Below are 25648 nucleotides of genomic sequence, written 5' to 3'. Positions count from 1 at the left end.
TTACAAGACCTTTATAGCTTTTAACTCCATTTATCCCCTCTGCCTTTAGACATATTTTTGTCATAAGTTCCATTATGTATTAGACCTAAATGATAGTATAATTGTTGTTTTATTTAATTAATTAGTTTATTTTGGCCACACCGCATGGCATGTGGCATCTTAATTCCCCAACTTGGGATCAAACCTGTGCCCCCTGCAGTGGAAGCATGGATTCTAAACCAATGAACCTTCAAAAAAGTCACTTGTTGTTTTATTTTAAAACAATATTATCAAGGTATAATTATCATATAATAAAGTCCATATGTGTAAGTGTACAGTTTGGTAAGTTTTGACATATGTATACATCTGTGAAATGTTTCTTCATGAGCTTTTGTAATTACTTTTTCTGATCCCTCCAAACCTCAAGCAACGACTCTTCTGCCTAGCTTGCATTTTCTAGAAGTGTATATAAATGAGATTATACAATGTGTACATATGTGCCTGCTGTTTAATTGATATATTGGTTTTTAATTTTAGTCATTAATTTTAGTTTTTGACTTTTTAATTGATTTCAAAAATAGATGCCAGTTCTGTGATAAAATTCATAATCTTTTGATCTATTTTCTTGAACATATTAATTGATTATTTTGATTTCTTTGTGCATCATTAACCACTTTATATTATCTGTCTTTTCCTATTGGATTTTAAGTAATTTTCTTATCTTATTTTCCTGTGTACCTTTTTTATTTGTTTAAACTTTATTTTACTTTACAATACTATATTGGTTTTGCCATACATTGACATGAATCCACCACAGGTGTACTTGAGTTCCCAATCGTGAACCCCCCTCCCACCCCATATCATCTCTCTGGATCATCCCTGTGCACCAGCCCCAAGCATCTTGTATCCTGTATTGAACATAGACTGGCGATTCGTTTCTTACATGACAGTATACATGTTACAATGCCATTCTCCCAAATCATCCCACCCTCTCCCTCTCCCACAGAGTCCAAAAGTCCGTTCTACACATCTGTGTCTTTTTTGCTGTCTCGCATACAGGATCATCATTACCATCTTTCTAAATTCCATATATATGGGTTAGTATACTGTATTGGTGTTTTTCTTTCTGGCTTACTTCACTCTGTATAATCGGCTTCAGTTTCATCCATCTCGTTAGAACTGATTCAAATGTATTCTTTTTAATGGCTGAGTAATACTCCATTGTGTATATGTACCACAGCTTTCTTATCCATTCATCTGCTGATGGACATCTAGGTTGCTTCCATGTCCTGGCTATTATAAACAGTGCTGTGATGAACACTGGGGCACACGTGTTTCTTTCAATTCTGGTTTCCTCAGTGTGTATACCCAGCAGTGGGATTGCTGGGTCATAAGGCAGTTCTATTTCCAGTTTTTAAGGAATCTCCACACTGTTCTCCATAGTGGCTGTACTAGTTTGCATTCCCACCAACAGTGTAGGAGGGTTCCCTTTTCTCCACACCCTCTCCAGCATTTATTGCTTGCAGATTTTTGGATCGCAGCCATTCTGACTGGTGTGAAATGGTACCTCATTGTGGTCTTGATTTGCATTTCTCTGATAATGAGTGATGTTGAGCATCTTTTCATGTGTTTGTTAGCCATCTGTATGTCTTCTTTGGAGAAATGTCTATTTAGTTCTTTGGCCCATTTTTTGATTGGGTCGTTTATTTTTCTGGGATTGAGCTGCAGGTGTTGCTTGTATATTTTTAGGATTAGTTGTTTGTCAGTTGCTTCATTTGCTATTATTTTTTCCCATTCCGAAGGCTGTCTTTTCACCTTGCTTATAGTTTCCTTTGTTGTGCAGAAGTTTTTAATTTTAACGAGATCCCATTTGTTTATTTTTGCTTTTATTTCCAGTATAATTGAATGTCAAAGGTAATATGTGAAAAATTATATAGATTCATGAAGATATAATTCTCCTAGGGAAGATTTAATTTTCTTCTTGAATGCAGATAGAAAATGAGTTTTAGACTTTGGACTGGTCTGTTTCTGGCTTGTCGTCTTGTGTTATAGCCCTTTATGTACCACATCTGATATCCTGGACTGCACTCAGAGTTCCTGGTGTATTCTGATTTGGTGTATCCTGAATTCCAGCTTTTGTTTCATCAGCATTATGAGACTACTAGAACCTATATTTAGGGATTTTCATGTATCTGTTATTCTTCACTTGGTCTTACCTCTGTCTACTTAAAAAAATGCACAGTGTGAAAGTTGAGAGCTAAGTTTTATTTGTGGCAAAATAAGGACTGCAGTCCAGAGGGCAGCACCTCAGAAAGTGCTGAGAAACTGTCCCGATGAGCTATGGGGGAAGGACAGTAGATATGTGATTTTGGTGAAGGGCGAACACATGCAATCAAGCGTTTATTTTTCCTGAAGTTTTCTACTAGTCTTGTGAAACTTTTACTGGTCATGAGGAACAGTTGTCACCATGAAGGATTTTAGAGCTTTTGTAGATGAGGAGATACAAGTATTGGGCTCATAAAATCAACTCCTGAAAATATCTAACTATCTGAAGACCTGTCTTGCCAGTTTTTCTTTGAGCACAGAATGCCTCATCTCTGTTCTCAACTCTAAACTCCTTTCAAGGGGTGTTGAAAATCCGAAGCTGCAGCACACATGATTTAATCCTTGTAGAGGTAGATGGCAAGTGCCCATGGCAGGTACCCATTTGTAGGTGATACCTCTCGTCTACATAGTTTAGGTGTCAGCAAATACTCTATAGGAAATTGTGCTAGAATGTGGGGCTTACTTTCTGAGTTTTCCTTTTTCTGGTAGTTGGTCCCTTGTGTTCTAGTAGTATTGGTAGCCAGAATTTCAATTTCTGTGTCACCCAGTGATTGCCTCAGATGATAAGCCACAGTATTCCATATGGTCCCTGAAAATCAGAAAATCTCTCAAGAGGAAAAGACAGCGGTAAGAGAGGAGCACAGAGAAATAACTTCAGAGATTTGAAGATCTCTCTTAAGTCTTCAATTGAGTCATAATGAGCACATACCTGTGAGGAAACCACTCAGGGTAGGGAAGGAACCAGTCAAAAGGATCAGGGGTAAAATCCTTGGTTCTCATACAGGGCCAAGAATAGTTTGTGTCCCCACAAGTCAGAGAGGTAGAGTCTTGGAATTTATGGTGCATCAGGTAGAGTGGAGAGGTGATAGTGGGACCAAGTTAGCCCTAAAATAAAGACTTCTTTGATCTAACAACGCTGAAAAACTAGGCTCAATAGGATCAGATGATTTCCAGGTAACTTAAATACATCTCAGAACAAAACCCAAAAGTACTTGATAAGAATACAAACATATCTAGCACTTAATAAGATGAAAATTCATAATGTCCGGATTTCAGTAAAAAAATTATCAGGCATGCAAAGATGCAAGAATATATGACCCATGATGAGAAGAAAAATTAATTAATAGAACAAAGCCAGAATTGACACTGTCAATATAATTAGTAAACAAAGGCATTAAAAATTATTACTGTAATTCATATGTTTAAGAATGTAGAGGAATGCTAGCATGTGTTGGGACAGCCAATTTTAAGTACTTTATGTTTGGTAATTCCAAAATCTGAAGTCCTTGTGTGGTCTAAACATTCTATTTGCTATTTCTGTCAACTCATGCATGGTAACATTTCTTTTTGTATTTGGTAAATATTAACTCTGAACTCATATTTTAATAATATGATCTATGGGAATTCTGAGGATTTAAATTAGGCTTCTTTTCCTCTAGAATACATTTGGGTTTGCCAAGTTTGGAGTCCAGGAGACACTGTTCTTTTAGGACAACTGTGGACTCTTTGGAAGATCCTGATTTACTGTAGAGGTGCAAGTTCATTTCCTAATATGTAGTATCTCCAGGCTTAATTTCATTTTCTTAGCCCTCTTATGGGCCATGGCCCTAAAGGAACATCAGATTTTGAATGTGCTCACTCAATTCAGTTCAGTTCAGTTCAGTTCAGTCGCTCAGTTGTGTCCGACTCTTTGCGACCCCATGAATCGCAGCACGCCAGGCCTCCCTGTCCATCACCAACTCCCGGAGTTCACTCAGACTCACGTCCATCGAGTCCATGATGCCATCCAGCCATCTCATCCTTGGTCGTCCCTTTCTCCTCCTGCCCCCAATCCCTCCCAGCATCAGAGTCTTTTCCAGTGAGTCAACTCTTCACATGAGGTGGCCAAAGTACTGGAGCTTCAGCTTTAGCATCATTCCTTCCAAAGAAATCCCAGGACTGATCTCCTTCAGAATGGACAGGTTGGATCTCCTTGCAGTCCAAGGGACTCTCAAGAGCCTTCTCCAACACCATAGTTCAAAAACATCAATTCTTTGGTGCTCAGCCTTCTTCTCAGTCCAGCTGTCACATCCATACATGACTACTGGAAAAACCATAGCCTTGACTAGACGGACCTTTGTTGGCAAAGTAATTTCTCTGCTTCTCAATATGCTATCTAGCTTGGTCATAAATGTACATGTGTTGTGTTTTTACAATTATATTTATATACATTACATTTATAGTACATAACATAGCCAGACATATAGTAGGTGCTCAACAAATGTGTAAAACAAATATTTTTATTGTGAAAAAGTATTACCAACAAAATGAAGAATTTTCCATGTGAACTACTAACATGAACATCAAAATCTGTTTTTGTCAAGGAGGCATTTTACAGTTCTGTAATTAGGTCTCAGTTTTCAGTGAGTCTATGCCTCTGGACTGAACCTCCATGTACTTCTTAGTTATCCCACAGTTCCCTAAGGCAGGAGAGGATAGCTTGAGAGGCCTGGAGTTGGGCATTTCTTTTCCTCCAGATCACTTAGATTCTGATTGAAACTTAGCACGTTAGGTGTGGTGAAGCAGCTGCTTCTGAGGGCAGTCCTTGTTAAGAAGAAGAGTGTTCTGGATCATTTTAAAAATGAGCCTCCCTCCCACCCCTGCCATGGCTAGGTGTCTGGAGTGTGTAGCTTTCAGTCTTGCATACACTGAGTATTCTTGCCTGGAAAACCCCATGGACAGAGGAGCCTGGTGGGCTATGGTACATAGTATCACAAAGAATCAGACACAACTGAAGCAACTCAGCACAGTGCAGAACAGCACTTGTACACAGTGAGCCTGCAGCATTAATTACAGTTCAGGTTTTCCTATGCCAGCACTGCCTGGTTTCCAAGGCAGTTTTTTGTGATTTCTTTTTTTTAATAAGTTTTTGTGTAATCAGCTGTGACTCTTTGTACTCACCTGTCTGCCTCTATAATGGTTTGACCTTGCCTGTGTTGCAGGTCTTAGAAAAGTTAAGAGTTTTCAGTCTGTTCAGCTTTTTGCTTGTTAAGTGGCTACTTCCAAGCTTCTTATATCTGGAATTGATAACCTGTTCATAAATTTTTAACACCATTATTTAATTAATCTGTAAGTGGAATGGGTAGAAAAATAGTAAGTTTGCAAATACAAGGAGCCAGTCTCGATGAGTTAGAGGACTTGTGAATGAAAGAGGAAAGCTGCGAATGAAAACCAATTTCAAAATAGAAGGCAAAAGTCATGTATCAGTTCAGTTCAGTTCAGTCACTCAGTCATGTCTGACTCTTCAAGACCCCAAGGACTGCAGCACACCACGCTTCCCTGTCCATCACCAACTCTCGGAGTTTACTCAAACTCATGTCCATTGAGTCGGTGATGCCATCCAACCATCTCATCCTCTGTCATCCCTTCTTCTCCTGCCTTCAATCTTCCCCAGCATTAGGGTCTTTTCCAGTGAGTCAGTTCTTTGTATCAGGTGGCCAAAGTATTGAAGGTGAAGCTTTAGCATCTGTCCTTCCAATGAATATTCAGGACTGATTTCCTTTAGGGTGGACTGATTGGATCTCCTTGCAGTCTAAGGGACTCTCAAGAGTCTTCTCCAATAACACAGTTCAAAAGCATCAATTCTTTGGTGCTCAGCTTTCTTTATAGTCCAATTCTCACATCCATACATGACTACTGGAAAAACCATAGCCTTGACTAGATGGACCTTTGCTGGCAAAGTAATGCCTCTGCTTTTTAATATGTTGTCCAAGTTGGTCATAACTTTTCTTCCAAGAAGCAAGCGTCTTTTAATTTCATGGCTGCACTCACCATCTGCAGTGATTTTGGAGCCTCCCCAAAATAAAATCTATCACTGTTTCCATTGTTTCCCCATCTATTTGCCATGAAGTGAAGGGACCAGATGCCATGATCTTAGTTTTCTGAATGTTGAGCTTTAAGCCAACTTTTTCATTCTCCTCTTTCAGTTTCATCAAGAGGCTCTTTAGCTCTTTTTCATTTTCTGCCATAAAGGTGGTGACATCTGCCTATCTGAGGTGATTGACATTTGTCTGGCAACCTTGATTCCAGCGTTGCTTCCTCCATCCCAGCGTTTCTCATGATGTATTCTGTGTATAAGTTAAATAAGCAGGGTGACAATATGCAGCCTTGACATACTCCTTTCCTGATTTGGAACCAGTGTGTTGTTCCATGTCCAGTTCTAACTGTTGCTTCCTGACCTGCATACAGGTTTCTCTAGAGGCAGGTCAGGTGGTCTGGTATTTCCATCTCTTTAAAATTTTCCAATTTGTTGTGATGAAGTCATGTATGCTGCTGCTGCTAAGTCGCTTCAGTCGTGTCCAACTCTGTGCGACCCCATAGACGGCAGCCCACCAGGCTCCTCCGTCCCTGGGATTCTCCAGGCAAGAACACTGGAGTGGGTTGCCATTTCCTTCTCCAGTGCATGAAAGTGAAAAGTGAAAGTGAAGTTGCTTAGTCGTGTCCGACTCTTAGCGACCCCGTGGACTGCAGCCTTCCTGGCTCCTCCGTCCATGGGATTTTCTAGGCAAGAGTACTGGAGTGGCAAGAGTCATGTATACATGGATACAAATCATAGGAAACCTGGAGGACATGGCAGAATTTTGGCTCCTGGCTTTATTTTGGCTTCCCAACCTTCCCAATATGTATGGTTGTGGGAGGGCCAGTCCCTCCTGTCCCATCACCACCTATGATCAGGGAGCCAGTGTCTGAGCCTCGTATTGATCAGGATTGCTTGAAAAAAATGGATCAGCCTTCAAGGGATTAGTCTTGACAGTTTAATTTTTCTTTTTTGTTGGATCAATAGAATGCCCAACACTAAATTAAAACCTAGTTTAAAAGTATAAATATTATTTTTTTTCAAAGCTGGTATCCATATAATAATGATGATGCAAAAAATTTATTAATAGTGATGATGTTGTCATTCCAAAAGGAAATCAGCCCTGAATATTCTTGGGAGGGACTGAATCAAAAGCTGAAGCTCCAATGCTTTGGCCACCTGATGCGAAGAGCTGACTCATAGGAAAAGGCTCTGATGTTGGGAAAGACTGAAGGAAAGAGGAGAAGGAGTAAGCAGAGGAAGAGATGGTTAGGTAGCATCACTGATTCAATGCACATGAATTTGAGCAAACTCTGGGAGATGGTGGAGGACATGGTCTGATTCTCCTTTCTTTCTAGAACCTTTTGAAATGTACATTATAATGCATATTATAATATACATGTTATACTTATAATGCATATTATGATTTTTAGTTTCACACACAATTATGTTTCAACTCACCATATTTGATTTTCTGTCAAACTCAATGACACAAATATTTTCCGTGTAAACACCTACTTCTAATAAGGAATGATAGCCATCTGTTCAATGTTTTTAAATTCTCTTGATACACTGAAGTAAGGAGATTTGATCTGAATATTAATGAAATGGTGTCCTTAGGGTAGAAAAGTTTCATCATTTTATACTTATTATATAAAATTGTGTTTGTCTAACTAGAATAGCCTTCTTCCCTAATGATATTCTGGTGTGTTTTATTATATAATTTTCTTTGTTGAGGTCCTATTCGTGGACTAATTCTCTAATTGTTGTTATTTTTATTCTGTTAGCATTTTAAAATTAGTAACTCTTGAAATATCATTTTCTTACAAACTATACATTTATACAAACCAGTCATGAATTGTTCGTATACTTATTTTAGTCTTATTGAAAGTGAAGTCCAATTAATTTTAAGTGCTCTGATCCAATTTCATTTTACACTTTATCCTCTTCTAGACCTAAGAAACTGAACATATTAATTGTCAAGTATGCTGATATTTAAAATGTTAAATATTAATGTTAAAGAATCTTATCAGTGTGTTACTTTGGGTTCATTTTATATATTAGAGAGGCATTCAATGATAGATAAAATATAAGAAGTAATATTTTTTCTCTTAACGAGTAAGACTAATTCCTTTTTTAACCTAAAGACTTGTGAGTTAGCAGACCTTGAACTAATCTCTCATTAACAAAACAGTCCTTGAGATAAAAGTCGTGTAAGCCACCCCTTTTCACTGTGCTTGACTAGTGCCCATATCGCCTAGTCTTCACTGGAGGAACATTACTACCTCCTGTGAGAGTCAATCCTGTAAGCTCTTCTGGCTACTACTCCAATATATGAAGTGTTTGACAATGAGGGAGATTTCCTAGAGGAGATCATGTCTGACCTTGATTTTAAGGCCCACAGGAAATATAGGTCTCAGTCCAGTGATGGAGGAAGAAGAGTACCCCAAGCAGAGTGTTCAGCATGAACACAGGAAACCGATGTCTGTTTAGTGTTGATGGAACTAGAGGGAAAGCTGGTGAGAGAGGAGAGATGAGCCTGGCTCAGGTCAAGCAGTGCCTTCTATACCATGGTACGGAGCTTGAATTTTATTCTTTAGGTGAGGAGTGATCACTGAAAGATTTAAAATGAAGGGGTGGTATGACCATAGTTATGTTTTAGTTAACTCTATTGTGGGTGGATTGAGATGGGCAAAGAGGCCGGAGTAAGGAAGATCAGTCAGATTTTTGCCACAGTCCCAGTGCAACAAATTATGGGAGAAGAGCATGCATGAAAGCTTATAAAATAATAAGACCATTGATTGAAATGGAAGGTGTGCAGGAATCAAGAATCAAGAATGAATCTAACCTTGTCATTTTGAAAATGATAAGATGGTGGAGTCAGCAGTAGGGGTGGATTTAGGGATGGGAAAGATCAGATTGGAGTCGTAGGTAAACTGTGTGTTGGGACAAGAGGTGGACATTTTGAATTCTTTTATTTTTTAATTAGCTTATTTATCTGTATTTTGTCTGTGCTGGGTCTTTGTTGCTGTGCTCAGACTTTCTCTAGTTGCAGCAAGCGGGGCTACTCTTCCTTGTGGTGTGCAAGCTTTCCAGTTTCAGTGGCTTCTCTTATTGCAGAGCACAGGCTCGAGAGGAGTGAGCTTCAGTGGTGGTGGTGAATGGGCTCAATATTTGTGCATGGGGGCTCAGTAGTGTGGCGCATGGGTTTAGTTGCCCCGTGGCATGTGATATCTTTCCAGACTGGGGATTGAAACCATGTCCCCTGCATTGGCAGGCAGATTCTTAGCCACTGGCCCACCGCAGCATCCTGGATTCTTTCTTGTGTACTGGGTTTTCATTGACAGTAGGACATCCAGGAATACAGCGGGTAGGTTTGTTCTTCCAGTCTGAAGCTCAGGAGGAAAAATCTATGCTGGAGATACTGGATATTAAACCCACAGAGTGAATGAGACTCTATAGGGATATGACAAAGGGAAAGACTGAGGACAGGCCATGGGGAACATTGTTGTTTATGTGACAAGTGGAGGAGATGCCCCACAAATTGATGAGAATAAACAAGAAAGTAGAAAAAGCACAAGGAATATTTGGTGTCTGGGAAACCAAAGAAGTAGAGTATCAAAAAGGACAGAGTGGATAACTGCTGTGTCAGATGCAGCCTGTAAGTTAAAGGCCAGTTTATTTCTACTCTATTTGGCAATGGTGGGGACCATTAATATTTGCCAGAACAATTTCAGTAGTGCTTGCATTGTATGTCCCCCTCATGAGGGGGACTGATGAAGATTACTCTCCTGAAGTCTGAATGAGAAGAGAAATTGAATGGATGGTAGTTTAAGGACATGAAGTCAAGAAAGCACTTTTTTAGGATGGACTTAAGAAGCTTAAAAGGCAGAGGGAAGAGAACCCAGAGAGAGAGATTGGATACAAGGAGAGAAAAGAAGGTTGCTGAAGCAAAGCACCAAAACAGGGGAGCCTATGGTTTTAAAAGCATGTGTGATGTTTTTGCAGGAAGAGCACAGAAAAATATAAAAGAAGATAGTGGGAATAGCAGAGAAAGTAGAAAAGTGGATGGATGTGTATGAGTGGGAAGAAAGTTGAAGGAAGTCATATTTAGTGGTAGTGATATTTTCTTGAGGTTGAGACTAAGGCCACATTCTGAGAGTGAAAGAGGCTTAGTAGGAGCTTTGAGGTGGAATTTAAAATGGATGTATTACTGCGCAGTGCTGTGGTAACAGCAGGAGTTGGAGACCTTGATTAGGTAGTAGTACATCAACCCATTTGTGTAGCTCTTCCTCCAGAAGTTTACTGAAATTGGAGAAAGCAAACTGTAGCTCTGAGTCAGAGCTGGGTTTTGTTGGGCAAATATAAAATAAACCTAGGGTGCACACAAAACAAGGGTGCTAGGGAAAAGAAAGTATGATAAGGAAACAGGAGTTTAATGCTGAATAGGAGGAAATGGATCTCAGGACATGTTTAATTGATGGGGAGAAACTGGGGAGGAGGTGAAGCTTAAGGAACTACAGGGCTCCACAGGGCTCAAAAGGTGGGGGTAGTAGACACCAGATTTACAAAGACAGAGGGTTTTTAGTTGTATAGTGGAATGTTGTTTGCTCATTTGTTTGTGTGTTCCTTCCTTTTTTAATCTATTGGACAAATCTTCATGATTTAAAACATGTGTGTGTCAGTGCCATGGAGACACCAGTGGTGAGGAAGACAAGCATGGTCCTCACTGTGTTGCAGCTTACACACAGGTGTGGTGCGTGCACCACAGACAGGAAGCTGCACAGTCTTGGGCATTAGGTTTTCTGAGGTTGTGTTATCTAAGAGATGGCTACATCATCACCAACAAGATGTGTTTCCCTGCATATTTTACATGTAGAATTTTTTGGAGGACGTGAGGGCAGGTCTCAATTTTCCTTCCAGAATCTGCCCATCAGTATTTTATCCAAAAAAAATATTTACCATATGTTCTGCTGAATACTGGGGACATAAAGAAAAAAAAAGAGAAAGATTCCACAACTTGGACCATTATAAACCCCATTCTTTCTTACCTTCTCAGAGCCTTTGATTCACTCACTGGTCATCTTGTATCTGGTAAGACAACACTAGCTGCAGTAATAAAATCCTACAAAATATAGACTGACTATATCTCAATTGAATTTCTCACTCCTATAAAGCCCAAAACATGACAGATTCTTCTGTCCGAAGCAGTGATTCAAGGACCCAGGGACTTTGGGTGCCAAGGATGTAGGGCTCCACCTTTTTCAACTTGTTTGCAATACTTGCCTTGTATTGTGGATCAGTGTAATGCTAGGGAACTAACTTTGTCTGGCTCTGGGAGTGAAACATGTGACATAGGCTTAGCTAATCATTGCTTTTCATAATTCTGGTTATGGTGATTGGTTCCGGATCCAAACAAGCCCAGGTAGAGTTAATCATACGACTTTCTTAAGAAATGCTCCTACAAATCATTTCTCCCTAGACAAAATGAAGACACATACCTCAGGATTGCTTCAGTCATTTTAAGATTACAAAAATTATGTGCAGATGTATTGGAGGAGCTGGTTAAGATGGGACTCTACTCTGAAAAAAGAGCTGGGAGACAGAGATAAATCAAGCCTTGGTCCATATTGTTTGAGTGCTGGATCAAGCCTTTCTTGAAGTCATATTATTGTTTAGTTAAACTAAATCTACATTATTTTCTAAACATTTATAGTAAGGAGAAAATTATTTTTTGTTCAAGGAACAAATATCTTCAGAAAATATGAGAAGCCATAAAGATCAACTTATTATAATTTAAGCTGATATTAGTTTTCTGTTTTATTTATTTAAATTTTAGAATGATATCTATTTAACATATGTTTTGTAACACCATTTTTGGAGTACATCAGAAGCCTAAGTATTCCATAGTAATAAAAAGCAAGGGTTTGGAACCATTGTTTTTGTTATTAGCAGCATAAAATACTATTACTGGTATGTAGAATGCCTGCTGTGCTGACTTTGAATTTTGACTGCAGCAAATTAAATATATTCCTTTAAATAACTGCAAATTTTATTTATGTATATCTGTATACATTAAGTAGTTGCACATATACATTATGTATGTAATTGACACATTGTATATAGGAGATTTTGGAGCAGAAGACTTAATGAATAGTAGTGTTAACTTCAGTTTGGCATCTTCTTGAGGAAAGTATCTCCTTTCATATTTCCTGGTCAGGGTAGTATGTGCAATGCCACATTTTCTCCTCTAAATTAAATATCTTACTCAGACTTCCTACCTACTAAGGTGAACAGAGAGTACAAAACTGGTAATTTTTAGAGCATCTTTTTTTAATCTCTAAAATTTAAAGCAGTCCCAAGGCTTATTGAGTCCTGGAAATAGATCTTTGAGTCTGCATTAACCTGTCCTTCCCCTCTCCTCTTGCTGCTTCGGTGATGGTCTTTGGCAACATGATGGCATCTAAGAGAGCGTAGGTTGGAACCTGGGAACTTCCTGGTGAAATCTGAAATTGGCCCTGTGCAAGGAGGGAAGGAGCAGACCAAAGCATGAAGCAGACTCCTCCAGACTGGTAGGCTTAGCAAGCAAAGGAACTTGTGTGAGGCTTGTCTTGAGTGGTCGCAAGACAGTGGATCTCTGCATCTACACGCCAGAATCAGAGGTTTATACAGAGGTATTCAATGGGCTCAGTCATATATTCCATCCTGATGGTCTCAAAAACACATTTCTCTCTTAAGACTGTGTTCTTGGAAATGGTTCTCATTAGGGGGAACAGTGTGGGCTTCCCCGGTGGCTCAACAGTAAGGAGTCTGCTTGCAATGCAGGAGCCGAAGGAGATGCAGGTTCGATCCCTGGGTTGTGAAGACCCTTTGGAGGAGGAAATGGCAACACACTCTGGTATTCCTGCCTGGAGAATCCCATGGACAGAGGAGCCTGACGGGTTACAGTCTGTGGGGTCGCAAAGAGTTGGACACGACTGAAGCGACTTAGATACAAGCATAGGGAACCAGTGGGCAGCGTATATCCCAAGTCCAGGCATGAGGGTGAGGAACCTCTCATTGCCCTGGTTCCGTTCCTGGGTCAGCCAGCTGTTATGCCCTCTTGATGACCTCCACCAGCAGACTGCTGGAATCCTACCCAGGTTGCTGTGTTCCTAATGAGAGTGGGTGACTGCTCTACTGGTTGCTCTTCCCTTGAGGCCAGCTCAGTATCTTTACTTGAATTCCAAGGCCATGACCCCTGATACTTTGGCCTTCACCAGCATCCATGGACTCAAACCCAAGTGAGGTTTTGCCACCTTGGAGACCAGAATCTTTGTGTCCTCTCTGAATCTAGAAGCCCTCCACTCCACCTTGCTGCAACAACTTCCCAGGAGTACCCCCATCTCTTAACTGGAAACACACATGCTTCTAGTCCTCCTCCTCTGAGGTTGTTTAGTTTATTTCTTTGTTCAAGGTCTCCTGCTGAAAACTGTTTCTAAAGAAAAGGGACCCAGAACTTAGCATAAAAATCTGGCTGTGAGGTAAAGAGCAAATGTTCCTTTTTATTCTTGTGCTGTTGAGAACACAACAGCAAAAAAAAAAAAAGAGCCAAGAAACAAAGTAGTTTCTCCCTAATTCTTTTACACCTATCTACTTCCATCTTCCACAATTCATGTAAGCTCATCATATATTTTAAAATTAGCTTTTAGGTCATTATCCTTGTTAGAATCTTATGATTCTTAGTGGTTCTAAACCTACTGTATCTCCAGGAAAGATTCTGAGATTCTAGGCTATTTCAGCACTTTACACCAACATTTGTAACAATTAATCACTGTGCCCTCCAACCCTCTCTTCTAACGCATGGGCTTGTGTACCACTTTAATGCGGTCGATAGTTTTAAGATTTGTTTTCCAATTACCTTGACCATATCAAAGGTGATGGCCCATACAGCCCAAGACATATTTTATTAGGAACATAAACAAACACTAAGATTTACAAATATACATATGATTAAAATAAGTCATTTATCACTTTGTCAGTGATATATCCCTCTTAGTGATGTCTTTTATTTCAGTTGACTGTTTTCACTCAGGTATCTCCCTGAATCGCCTCTAAAGAAGAGTGTTAAAAAATTCTGAATTCTTTTACCTATAAGAAAGGTGGCATATAGCTTATTATCCAAACCAATGCACTTCAGAAAGGAAGGGGACACTCTTAATGATTATGCCAGGGCAACAGTCACAAGCCACCGCTGTCCCAGGGAAAACAAATGTGTGTGTGGTCACACCAGAGGGTGGAGATAGCTCACTTTCATGTGACATCCTTAGGTAACTCTGAGGTTTCTGGCTTGATTAAATTGATGGGGAGGGAGTCAGCTGAGGACAGTGTGTGTATACATATTTCTAGCATTAGGATGGTCACTCAATGAGTTAACCTTGAAGTAGCTTACGGGAAATTTTTTTAAATTTGATTTGACTCAACATTTGGGTCACTCTGGTTCTGGCGTTAATATATTGAAGCTCTTTTATTGTGTGTTTCAAGTGAATTGCAAGTCGTGTTAACTTGCCATTTTGTTATAATGGCTCTAATGGCTGAAATTAGTGCCAGGCAATGAGTTCGGCAATGACAGCATAAATGATCCTGTCACATCTCTCATTTTACTAACTCGTCGTGTACAGTCGTCAGTCGTCATGTACAGTTAGCCCACTGTATTTTATTTGCAAAGCACTCTTGAGTCACCAGCATTATGATTTGACTTTTAAAGTATATCCATTAGTGAAATTTTTGACATGTGCATATGTTAAGAAAGAAATTCACATTTTAATTTCAAAGAACTCTAATTTCTGGTCTTAGCAGTTCTTCAACATATCAACTGCTGAATTGAATACATAGATCAAGGCTGAAGGGCTTGCAGCAAAGGGAACACTGAGCCCATCGGTCTAAAATAAGGTTTTCATCAACTACTCAAACGATGGTTGACTTTGAACATCTTCCTGCCTTGCTCACAGCTGTACCTCTAGCACTGGCATGTGAGAAACACACATTCAATACTTGTTGAAAGAATGAATGATATTCTTTGCAGTTTGCTTTAAGATATTTATGGCGTGGATTTTTCACTCTCAAGCATTCTCTGTTTAATATCTATTTATAATATTCCCGACAAGGTGTTGTGTGGAGACTTGCAATTCCCTGGATTTCTATAATTATTGATTCAATTATCACAAGTTGTATAAGGCTGTAATTTGCAGCATCAGTATCCTTTGCTTCAGTAGAACATTTTCTACATTCTTCTCTCAGTTATAATTCACTTTCCCTCTGACTTTCAGATTTGTCCTTTGCTTTTCTTGTACAGGCCAAGAAACCAGAGGAGGTAACCAAATCTCCCATATTTGCTCCATTTAGAGTTTTAGCTGGGGTAATGTTTCTGTTAGCCTGGTTTCCAAATGAAATCTAAAGTGCTATTTTAATAACAGAAAGGGATGAGGGAAAATTAGTTAAATCTTAAAAGATGGTTTCTTCCTATGCTCAGAAGCCTATGTGAGAGCTATTGTCTCTCCCTAGAGAGATATTTTCCAGATGGAAATATACATATTTTCCCCATAGCTTTGACATATCATCAAAAAGAAATATTTTCTCTCGTGAGAAATTTTATTGTAAGATTTCAGACCTACCCTATTTTATTTGTAGTTCCTATATGTGCATCGTCTTCTTTCTCATTATTTGGATAAACTTTCTCTTAGGAGAAACCAGGATGGCCTGTGTTTATTTTTTCTTATTTTGTTGTTGTTGTTGTTTTTTAATCTTCCTCACCTTTCAGGATACTAGTGCTCTCAGTTCTCTTTATCATAAATCAAAATATTTATCTGGCCTATTTATGATACCAGTAATTTTTACTTTAGTATTCATCTTAATACATTTTCCTCCTTAAAGTATTTGCATTTTAACATTTTTGTCTTTTTTTATTGAAGTGTGGTTGATGTAGAGTATTATATGTTATAGGTATAAAATGGAATGTTTTACAATGTTTAAAGGTTATACTCCACTTACGGATGTTATAAAATGTTGGGTATATTCCCTGTGTTGTACAGTATATCCTGTAGCTTATTTTATACATAATAGTTTGTACCTCTTAATCCCTATATTGCCCCTCCCATTTCCTTCTCCTCACTGGTAACTACTGGTTTGTTCTATCTGTGGGTCTGCTTTTTTCATTGTTATTATGTTTACTAGGTTGTTTTATTTTTTAGACTCTACATATAACTGATATCATATAGTATTTATCTTTTGGTCTAACTTTTATTTAGTGTAATACCCTCCCAGTTCATTCATGTTATTGCAAGTGGCAAAATTTCATTCTTCATTCTAGCCTTATCCCTGTGTGTGTGTGTGTATTCATATGTTGATGGACACTTAGGTTCTATCCATATCTTAACAATTGCAAATAATGTTACTATGAACATTGGGAGTCACATATGTTTTTGAATTAGTGTTTTTTGGCTCATTTGCTTATATACCCAGGAGTGGAATTGGTGAGTCAAATGGTAGTTCTCTTTTTAGTTTTTTGAGAAACCTCCATCCTGTTTACCCTAGTGGCTGTACCAGTTTACATTCCCACCAGTAGTGTAAAGGGGTTCCTTTTTCTCCACATCCCTGCCAACATTTGTAATTTGTCTTCTTTTTAATAAGAGCCATTGTGATAGATGTGAGATGATGTCTCATTTTAGTTTTGACTTGCATTTCCCTGATGATAAGTGATACTGAGCAATTTTTCATGTGTCTGTTGGCTATCTGCATGTCTTCTTTGGAAAAATATCTGTTCAAGTGTTCTGCCTATTTTTTAATCAGGTTATTTATTTATTTATTTTTGATGTCCACTTGTTTGAGCTGTTTATGTATTTTGGATATTAACTCATTGTCAGTCATATCATTTGCAAATGTTTTCTCCCAAGTTGTCATTTTGTTTTGTTGGTGGTTAGCTTTGGCTCAGTCAGTTAAGATTCCATCTGTAATACAGGAGATCTGGATTTAATACCTGGGTCTGGAAGATCCCCTGAAGAAGGAAACAGCAACCCACTCCAGTATTTTGGCCTGGGAAATCCCAGGGACATAGGAGCCTAACAGGCTACAGGGTCACAAGAGTCGGGCATGACATAATGACTGCACCACCACCACCTTTTATCTGTGCAAAGCTTTTAACTTTAATTAGGTCCCATTTTTTATTTTTGCTTTTATTTCCTTCACTTTAAGAGACAGATCCAAAATTGCTACAATTTTAGTCAAACAGTATTCTGCCTGTGCTTTCCTTTAGGAGTTTTATGGTTTCCAGCTCCATATATTGATCTTTAATCCATTTTGAGTTTATTTTTGTGTATGGTGTTAGGGAGTGTTCTAATTTCATTCTGTTACGTGTAGCTATCCAGTTTTCCAAGCACCACCTATTGAAGAGACTGTCTTTTTTCCATTGTGTGTTCTTGCCTCCTTTGCCATAGATTAATACACCATTCTCTCCATTTTTAGTAATTATCTTTGTAAATGAATACTAGGCATGATTAGAAATCATGTTTTGCTGGGAACCACACTGACTGTATAACACATGTACATGCTACCAGACCCCACACACCCCACACACTTGTGCACCAGCCTGTATGTGGAATGGATATTTTAGGTACAAGTAAGGCTATAAGGAAAAGGTAATGGCACCCCACTCCAGTACTCTTGCCTGGAAAATCCCATGGATGGAGGAGCCTCGTAGACTGTAGTCCATGGGATCGCTAAGAGTCGGACGTGACTAAGCGACTTCACTTTCGCTTTTCACTTTCATGCATTGGAGAAGGAAATGGCAACCCACTCCAGTGTTCTTGCCTGGAGAATCCCAGGGATGGGGGAGCCTGGTGGGCTGCCGTCTGTGGGGGTCACACAGAGTCGGACACGACTGAAGTGACTTAGCAGCAGCAGCAGCAGCAGCAAGGCTAATAAGCCTTCTGATTCTTATGATAGAGACTTCATTTTTACTGTTCACATTTTCATGTACTTTATCATAAGTGAAGTTTGCCTATCATCTGACCAGTACTGGGAATGGGCCTGTGGAAACAAAAGGGAATTAAGAATTTATGCAACATCTTTACCATTTGCCTTACTTAAGTAGTTTCAGTAAATGAACCAAAAACATATTTCTGAAATAAAAAATATAAGGTAAGTGTTCTAATTAATCTTATTTTCATGCTAGTGTAATAAGTGCTCTCTGTACACTAGATTTTCATGCTAGTATTTGCTCTAGGATGATGACGTGGAGATTGTCTTGGACTTCATCATTTATTTACAAAAGAGCAATAAGAACCTTAGGTAGTAGTTTCTCCTGTAAGACAAGTGATAGGGGCAAAGACTTCAGAATATTAGTGAGATAAAAGAAATTAACTAAAATAATGCTGTATATATTTTGAGTTGTAATGTACACTGATATCCAATAATGATTATATTGCAGGTCAGTTGCTCCGGTTAAAAATGTTTCGTGAGGATCATGGATCATGGATGACAATGTTCTTCAGCACAATTCTCTTTCTCTTCATCTTTTCTCACATATACAACACGATTCTTCTAATGGATGGGACAATGGGGTAGGTTATCTTTCCCCTTTCTCCTGTGGTGAGTGTTATATTTGAAACTTGTAAGAATTCAATAATTTTTTAGTTTGTGGTAGCCTGAATCTTTATTACAAATATTCTATCTTAAAAGACATTTATGAATTTTTCTTATGTAAGACATTTAGAGTCTTTACTCCAAGAAGCTTATAGCATTTTATAATACTTCTATTGTGTTCCTTATTCTTTAGGTCTTCTCTTGAGGTAGGTTGAGTGCAGGCAGTAATCTTAATATAGTGACAGAGTATGAGAATCAGGAAATCTTGACTTGTTTATATTCACACAATCAGTAGAACTGTGCTGAAATGAAGGTCTCCACGTTTACAATTTCACTGCTCTACAATACATGGCTAAAAAAAGGTTTTTTATACTGGTGGCATTTTTTTTTTTTTTTTACTCTCTGGCAGTTCCAACAGAGAGACCTTTGTTATAAATGGGCCGTTTTAAAAGTGGGCCACACTGTATTAAGTCCAGAGTTGTAATCTATACTTATCAAATCACTAATCAAATCACCATGGCATGAAGATGTGCTAACAAGTAGATTGTAGATTTTTTAAAACTTCTCCAGTTATTGGTTTGCTCTTTTTAAGTTTTAAGGGCACAATACAAGGAAAATGGCTTAATTTACAGCGTTAAGAATTAGATTAGTGACAATAAGAAACCACCTTAGATATTTGCTGTGCACTGAAACAGTTCCTAAGGAAAGTTTTGATCTATTCCCCTCAATAGATTGGAAAGCCAGCTAATACCCTTTTCTTCTAAATGTAGTAAAAGCACTTCTGTCGACCAGTTCTATAGTGCAATTGTTTTGATGTTATGTATGGATTTTAGCCACCACTCTTCAATGCTGAGAGGGATAGCTCAATTAAAACTTTATTAGTTTTTCCCCTCACCATTAAAGGAGATGAATAGTCAAGGAAAGGCAGGCATTTCACAAGATTTATACTTTAGTCCATACTCACAAGTGGTAAATTCAATAATGTGATTGTTTAATAGATCAAACATTCAGACTTTAGGAAGCTGTTAAAACCCATTGTCTGTTAGTTATTTCTTAGGCTTCAAATGAAGCCTTTTATACTGGGTCTGTTTTTAAATAGTGGAGTTGCAGATTCTAACCCATGGCTAGTCAGAATAAGCCTCAGCTTTAGAGGCAGTACCTGTGTAATGAAACGGGTAATGGTGTTCTTGGAATTACCTAATGCAGTTGAAAGTCTCTGAATGGATACATGTATATGTATGGCTGAGTCCCTTAACTATTCTCCTGAAACTATCACAATACTGTTAGTTAATTGGCTATACCCCAATACAAAATAAGTTTTAAAAAAGTCTCAGGAGAGCTGTGTATTCTCACCCCTGGGACCAGAAGTGGAGGGAATCCATGTAAAACTTACTCTTTCTAAGCTGTTGCTGGAAATAAAGTATTAAATACCATTTGTATGTAAAATATATCCGTTGCTTAGAAGTTGACTTTTCCTTTGATTCTACTCTTTTTTTTAATTTTAATTTTTACTTTATTTTACTTTACAATACTATATTGGTTTTGCCATACATTGACATGAATCCACCACGGGTGTACATGCGTTCCCAAACATATACACAATGGAGTATTACTCTACTCTTTTTTTTTTTTTTAATGGAACTAAGTGAGGTCTGTGATAATCACAAGTGCTTATTCTGAAGAAAGAAGCAGATTTAAAAGTAATAAATGCAGCAATGCAGATTCCCTGGCACATTGTAAAGCACTCCATAGCTAATAATAAAGCTAATTTTAGTGAGAGCTAGCAAGAATTGACCACAGTAACAGACCTGAATTGTTTCAGACCTCACAATGTCCCTCTGAAATAGGTATTTTTATTATCTCCATTTTACATATCAAGAAACTGAGGACCAGAGAGGTTTCATCACTCAAGCAATAATAGAGAAGGTGTTGAGCCATTAACTAGTGAATTCTAGTAATATAGCCTGCCCTAAGGTTAGCACACATTGGAGGGATGGTTGATCCTGTTGTTCCAACACCATATGGAACCTTTCTTTGTATTTTTATCATTCAAACTGAATTTGAAAATTGAAAGAAGTAGTAGGTATGTTCAGGAAGAGAATAGTTTAGAATTTTTTATATGTATCTATCCTAAGTAAAATGGAAGGTGATTGTCTTTTATTCTCAGACTAAATATAGTATTTCATATTCTTCTGTAATTCTTGAACTTTTCACCAATAGGCTGCATCTTTGTTGAAAAGAATCTTTTCTTGAGAGGACATTTTTAATGGTATCACTGAAAAAGAAGTCCAACCACAGGAAAAATGGTTTATTTCTGCAGATTAAAAAATTAAATCTCCATTTATAAAATATGCATCATTAATTATTAATTATTTTGACACATGTCATTTGAACTAGTGAGTGCTTTAATGTAGGACTGCCAACCTTAAGGAAAATCAGTTCTCAGAGGGGGTGGATACCACTGTGCCTTTGAGGTAGATGCTCCATGTTATCTGAGGCATTGCTTCTATTGTTTAAGGCACGGAATGATGGAGCCAGAGGGTACAGGAAGGATAGCAGGCTCACAGATATCATGATTGACAGATTTTCTATCAGAGGATTGCTGGTGGTAGAGAGGAATTCAGGATTCTTTACCTTGTATCTGATTTACATTGAGGATTCCTGTGTGTCCTGGTCTTTAGATCTTTCTAGGAATATTGGTTTAGAACCATTCCAAAGAGGACTTTAAGGATTTTCTATGAAGGCTAAACTTTTGTTCATACAGTTTAGAACTCCTTTCTAGAACAGAAGCTGTTAGGCCTACAAAGAGTGAATTTAGGATTTAAGATAGGAAAAAAAGATGTTTCCCTAGAATGATTTGCTTTTTTCCTCTTCCCCCCACCCAAATTTTAGAATTGATTATAAATTTAGGCTCAACCAGAGTCCCTTGATCCCTTGTTACCAAGAACAAAATCCCTAGATTTATCTGATCAGAACTTCAATAGTTTTAGCAACAGCTTACTTGATAAGAGTCAAGTTGCCTGCTCCTAGAGTTCTCATTGCAATGAATTCCCTGAGGTATATACTCACTCATGGCTTCAGCTGCCTGTGGGGAGCTAAGCTGAGAGGCAATGAGATAAAGGGGATAAGAGGAGAGTTAGAGATGGGCTAAAGGGACCCAGGTCCAGACAATCCCTATTCCTCTTATCTTTGATTCTGCTTCCACTGCTCCATACCTCCTGCCACCAAAGTGATGCTGTCATAACCTCTTTATTTTTTAAGTCACCAGGATGAAACTAAGTTCATCTTCCATTAATGTGTGAGACTGTAGGTGTGGGTTCTGCTGCAGAGAAGGCTCTCAGCCGGGGCAGAGTTTTACATCTAGACATTTTATGAACAATTTTGTTTTTACAAGGTGGCCGACTAGCTAACCTGAAACCTCTCCTCCTAAAAGACATTTAGAGATGCTTAAAAATACAGTACAGCCTTAGACTTTTTCCCCCTCTCATTTCATATTATTTGTTTATTTTTATTTTTTATATGTGATTAACACTGACTGATTGAAATATAGTTGGTGGGTAATATTATATCACTTTCAGATGTACTGCCTAAATAATTTGGCATTCGCATACATTATGAAATGATCACCATGATAAGTCTAGTAACATCTGTCCCCATATAGAGTTATTACAGTATTATTGACCATATTCCTTATGCTTTATATTACATACTTGTGAATTATTTGTTTTAGAACTGGAAGTTTGTACCTCTTAATCTCCATCTATTTCAATCCCATCACCTCCCTCCCCTCTGACAAACACCTATTGTTTTCTCTGTATCTGTAACTGTCTTCATTTTATTTTCTTGTGTCTTTGTTTTGTTTTTTAGATTGCACATAAAAGTGAGATCATAGAGTGATTTTCTTTCTCTGACTCGTTTCCCTTAGAGCAGTACCCTCTAGATCCATATATTCTGTTGCAGTGGCAAAGTTCCATTTATTTTATTAAGATTAATATTCCATTATATATGTAATACCACATCTTCTTTATCCATTCATATACGGATGGATATTTAGGTTCTTTCCATATATTGGCTATTATAAATAATGTTGGGCAATGAATATAGGGGTGCATGCTGCTGCTGCTGCTAAGTCACTTCAGTCGTGTCCGACTCTGTGCGACCCCATAGACAGCAGCCCACCAGGCTCCCCCTGTCCCTGGGATTCTCCAGGCAAGAACACTGGAGTGGGTTGCCATTTCCTTCTCCAGTGCATGAAAGTGAAAAGTGAAAGTGAAGTCGCTTAGTCGTGTCCGACTCTTAGCGACCCCATGGACTGCAGCCTTCCGGGCTCCTCCGTCCATGGATTTTCTAGGCAAGAGTACTGGAGTGGGGTGCCATTGCCTTCTCTGATACGGGTGCATATGTCTTTTCAAATGAGTGTTTTTATTTTTGGGGTATAGATACCCAGAAGTAAAAATGCTAGATCATATGGTAGTTCTAGTTTTATTTTTTTTGAGGAACCTCCATACTGTTTTCCATGGTGGCACCAACTTATATTCCCACCAACAGTGCACAAGGGTTCCCTTTTCTTCACTTCCTCATCAACACTTGCTATTTATTGTCTTTTTGATGATAGCCATTCTGACAGGTGTGAGATGGTATCTCACTGTGGTTATTATTTGTGTTTCTCTGATGATTAGTGATGTTGAGCATCTTTTCAAGTGCCTATTGGTCATCTGTGTATCTTTAAAGACCAAATGTGTATTCCAGTCCTTTGCCCATTGTTAAATCTTTTTTTTTTTTAATGTTGAGTTAGATGAGTTCTTTGTGTATTTTGAATATTGACCCTTTATCAAATATATCGTTTGCACATATCTTCTTCTGTTCAGTAGGTGGCCTTTTCATTTTGTTGATAGTTTCCTTCCCTGTACAAAAGTTTTACAGTTTGATGTAGTCCCATTTGTTTATTTTCACTTTTGTTTCCCTTGCCTGAGGAGACAGATCCAAAAAAATATTGCTAAGACTTATATAAAAGAACATACTGCCTATGTTTTCTTCTGGGAGTTTTATGGTCTCAGGTCTTACACTTAAGTCTTTAATCCATTTTGAGTTTTTGGTACGGTTTGGGAAAGTAGTCCCGTTTTATTTTTTTGCTTGTAGCTGTCCAGTTTTCCCCACACCCTGATAGACTCTTTATAAATGCATAGTTGAGCTTATGCAAAGATAAAGAAAAACCCTGAGGCCAATAATGAAGAAGGATCTGAACACCGAGACAGTGAGTCTATGAAGTGACACTGAGGCAGTGACTTAAGGACTTGAGTTTTAACTTTCATGTCAGGATTAGAAACAAGGGACTTGGGTCGTATAAGTGAGAAACTGAAATGGAAGCCTCCACATTAGATGGTCCTGCAAGCTGCCTCTGAGAAAAAGGATGGTCTGGAAACATATAACCGCTGGCACAGGGAGCATCTAGGAAGTTTGATTTAGAGCAGGCCTTGGGTGGAACACAGAAAATCTTCCAAGAACTCATAGCCACAGATGTGATTTATGGTGTTCACATACATTTTCTCTTGGATTTAGAACACCTGCCAAATCTCCCTGGCTGCTCTTTTCTCCCAGTTTGAAGTTTCTGCTTCTCTCTGGAGCACCTTCCCACCCCCAAATAACTTCCAGAATGCTTCTGTTTGCTTATACAGAGCAATTTAGTTCCCGCTCTTCTCAAATTGTGTCCACTTTGATTTACTGGGGCTTTTCGTTTCATAACCAAAATCATACTGCTACGTGTTCCAATCAAGAAAACCAGTACTCTAAGATGAATGCTGTCGTTCCCAGAAATGCAGGGGCTGCGGCCGTGGCATTTCGCCGTGCTCTAAAAATAGCAATTATCCTTTCTCCTTTCATTCAGCTGTGTATTTAATTAACTGTCTCTTGGGAGAGAAACACGAAGATGCTCAAAGAAAAGGGGGCAGAGCAATCAACCAAGTTAAAATTAAGGTTATGTAGTAATCACATTCCACGGTGTGCTGCCTTCTTTACAATATAAGCCTGAAGCCTCAAGGCAGCGAGACACCGATAGGAGAGAAACAGGAAACCATTTTCTCCTGGAGTTAGAGGACTTGATTAAAAATGATTCCAAATAAATCTCTCTCCAATTTTTTAAATTGCTTGTGTTCATTAGGTGTGTCAAAGCCAATCTATTAGAAATTCTCTGTGGGCAGAAATGGAGGGCTCTGCTCCTGGTCCAGATTGAGGGCCTCACTAGTAGAAACTGAGTTATGTGTGGCTGGAAAGGGTTTCGGTGTTTGGACACTTCAAACCCCTTTTAATGTTGTCTTTCTGAAGAGCTTCTTACTCATGTAATTTTTTTAGAATGGAAACTATTAAGCCCTAATTTAGGGAATGATTACCTGGTCTTTTCAGACCCCTCAAAGGCTAAAACGTGTTGTTGTTCAGTCACTCAGTCCAACTCTTTGTGGCCCCGTGGACTGCAGCATGCCAGGCTTCCCTGTCCTTCACTGTCTCCCAGAGTTTGCTCAGACTCATGTCCACTGAGTTGGTGATGCCATCCAACCATCTCATCCTCTGTCGACCCTTTCTCCTCTTGCCTATATGACTATATGAACTCTTGACTATATAAACCTTTGTCTATAAAGTGATGTCTCTGCTTTTTAATACACTCATTAGGTTTGTCATAGCTTTTCTTCCACATGTGTAATATGTGAGAAATGAACTGGTGGGAAAGCAAAGCATTTGCACTGAGATTGAGGCTTACATATTTTGGGGCTCCAAAAATCACTGCAGATGATGACTGCAGCCATGAAATTAAAAGACATTTGCTCCTTAGAAGAAAAGCTATGCCCAGCCTAGACAGCATATTAAAAAGCAGAGGCATTACTTTGCCAGCAAAGGTCT

General features: G+C 38.6%; 1 protein-coding gene across 6 annotated transcripts in view; it reads left to right on the top strand.

Moving 5' to 3' along the window:
- TMEM117 (transmembrane protein 117) overlaps nucleotides 1–25648 on the top strand; it is a 635221-nt gene that overhangs the window by 118006 nt on the left and 491567 nt on the right. For 4 of the 6 annotated variants that reach the window (XM_060412709.1, XM_042246833.2, XM_042246834.2 and 1 more), the window contains one exon: nucleotides 18603–18735. In XM_060412709.1, the coding sequence (XP_060268692.1) occupies nucleotides 18603–18735 (133 nt within the window). Of the gene's footprint in view, nucleotides 1–18602; nucleotides 18764–25648 lie in introns of those variants that run through there. The other 2 variants (XM_060412710.1, XM_042246835.2) reach the window with 2 other exon arrangements.

The sequence above is a fragment of the Ovis aries genome, chromosome 3 (assembly GCF_016772045.2).
Source record: "Ovis aries strain OAR_USU_Benz2616 breed Rambouillet chromosome 3, ARS-UI_Ramb_v3.0, whole genome shotgun sequence".
NCBI classification, from domain to species: domain Eukaryota; kingdom Metazoa; phylum Chordata; class Mammalia; order Artiodactyla; family Bovidae; genus Ovis; species Ovis aries.
This window is presented reverse-complemented; position numbering and strand designations above follow the sequence as displayed.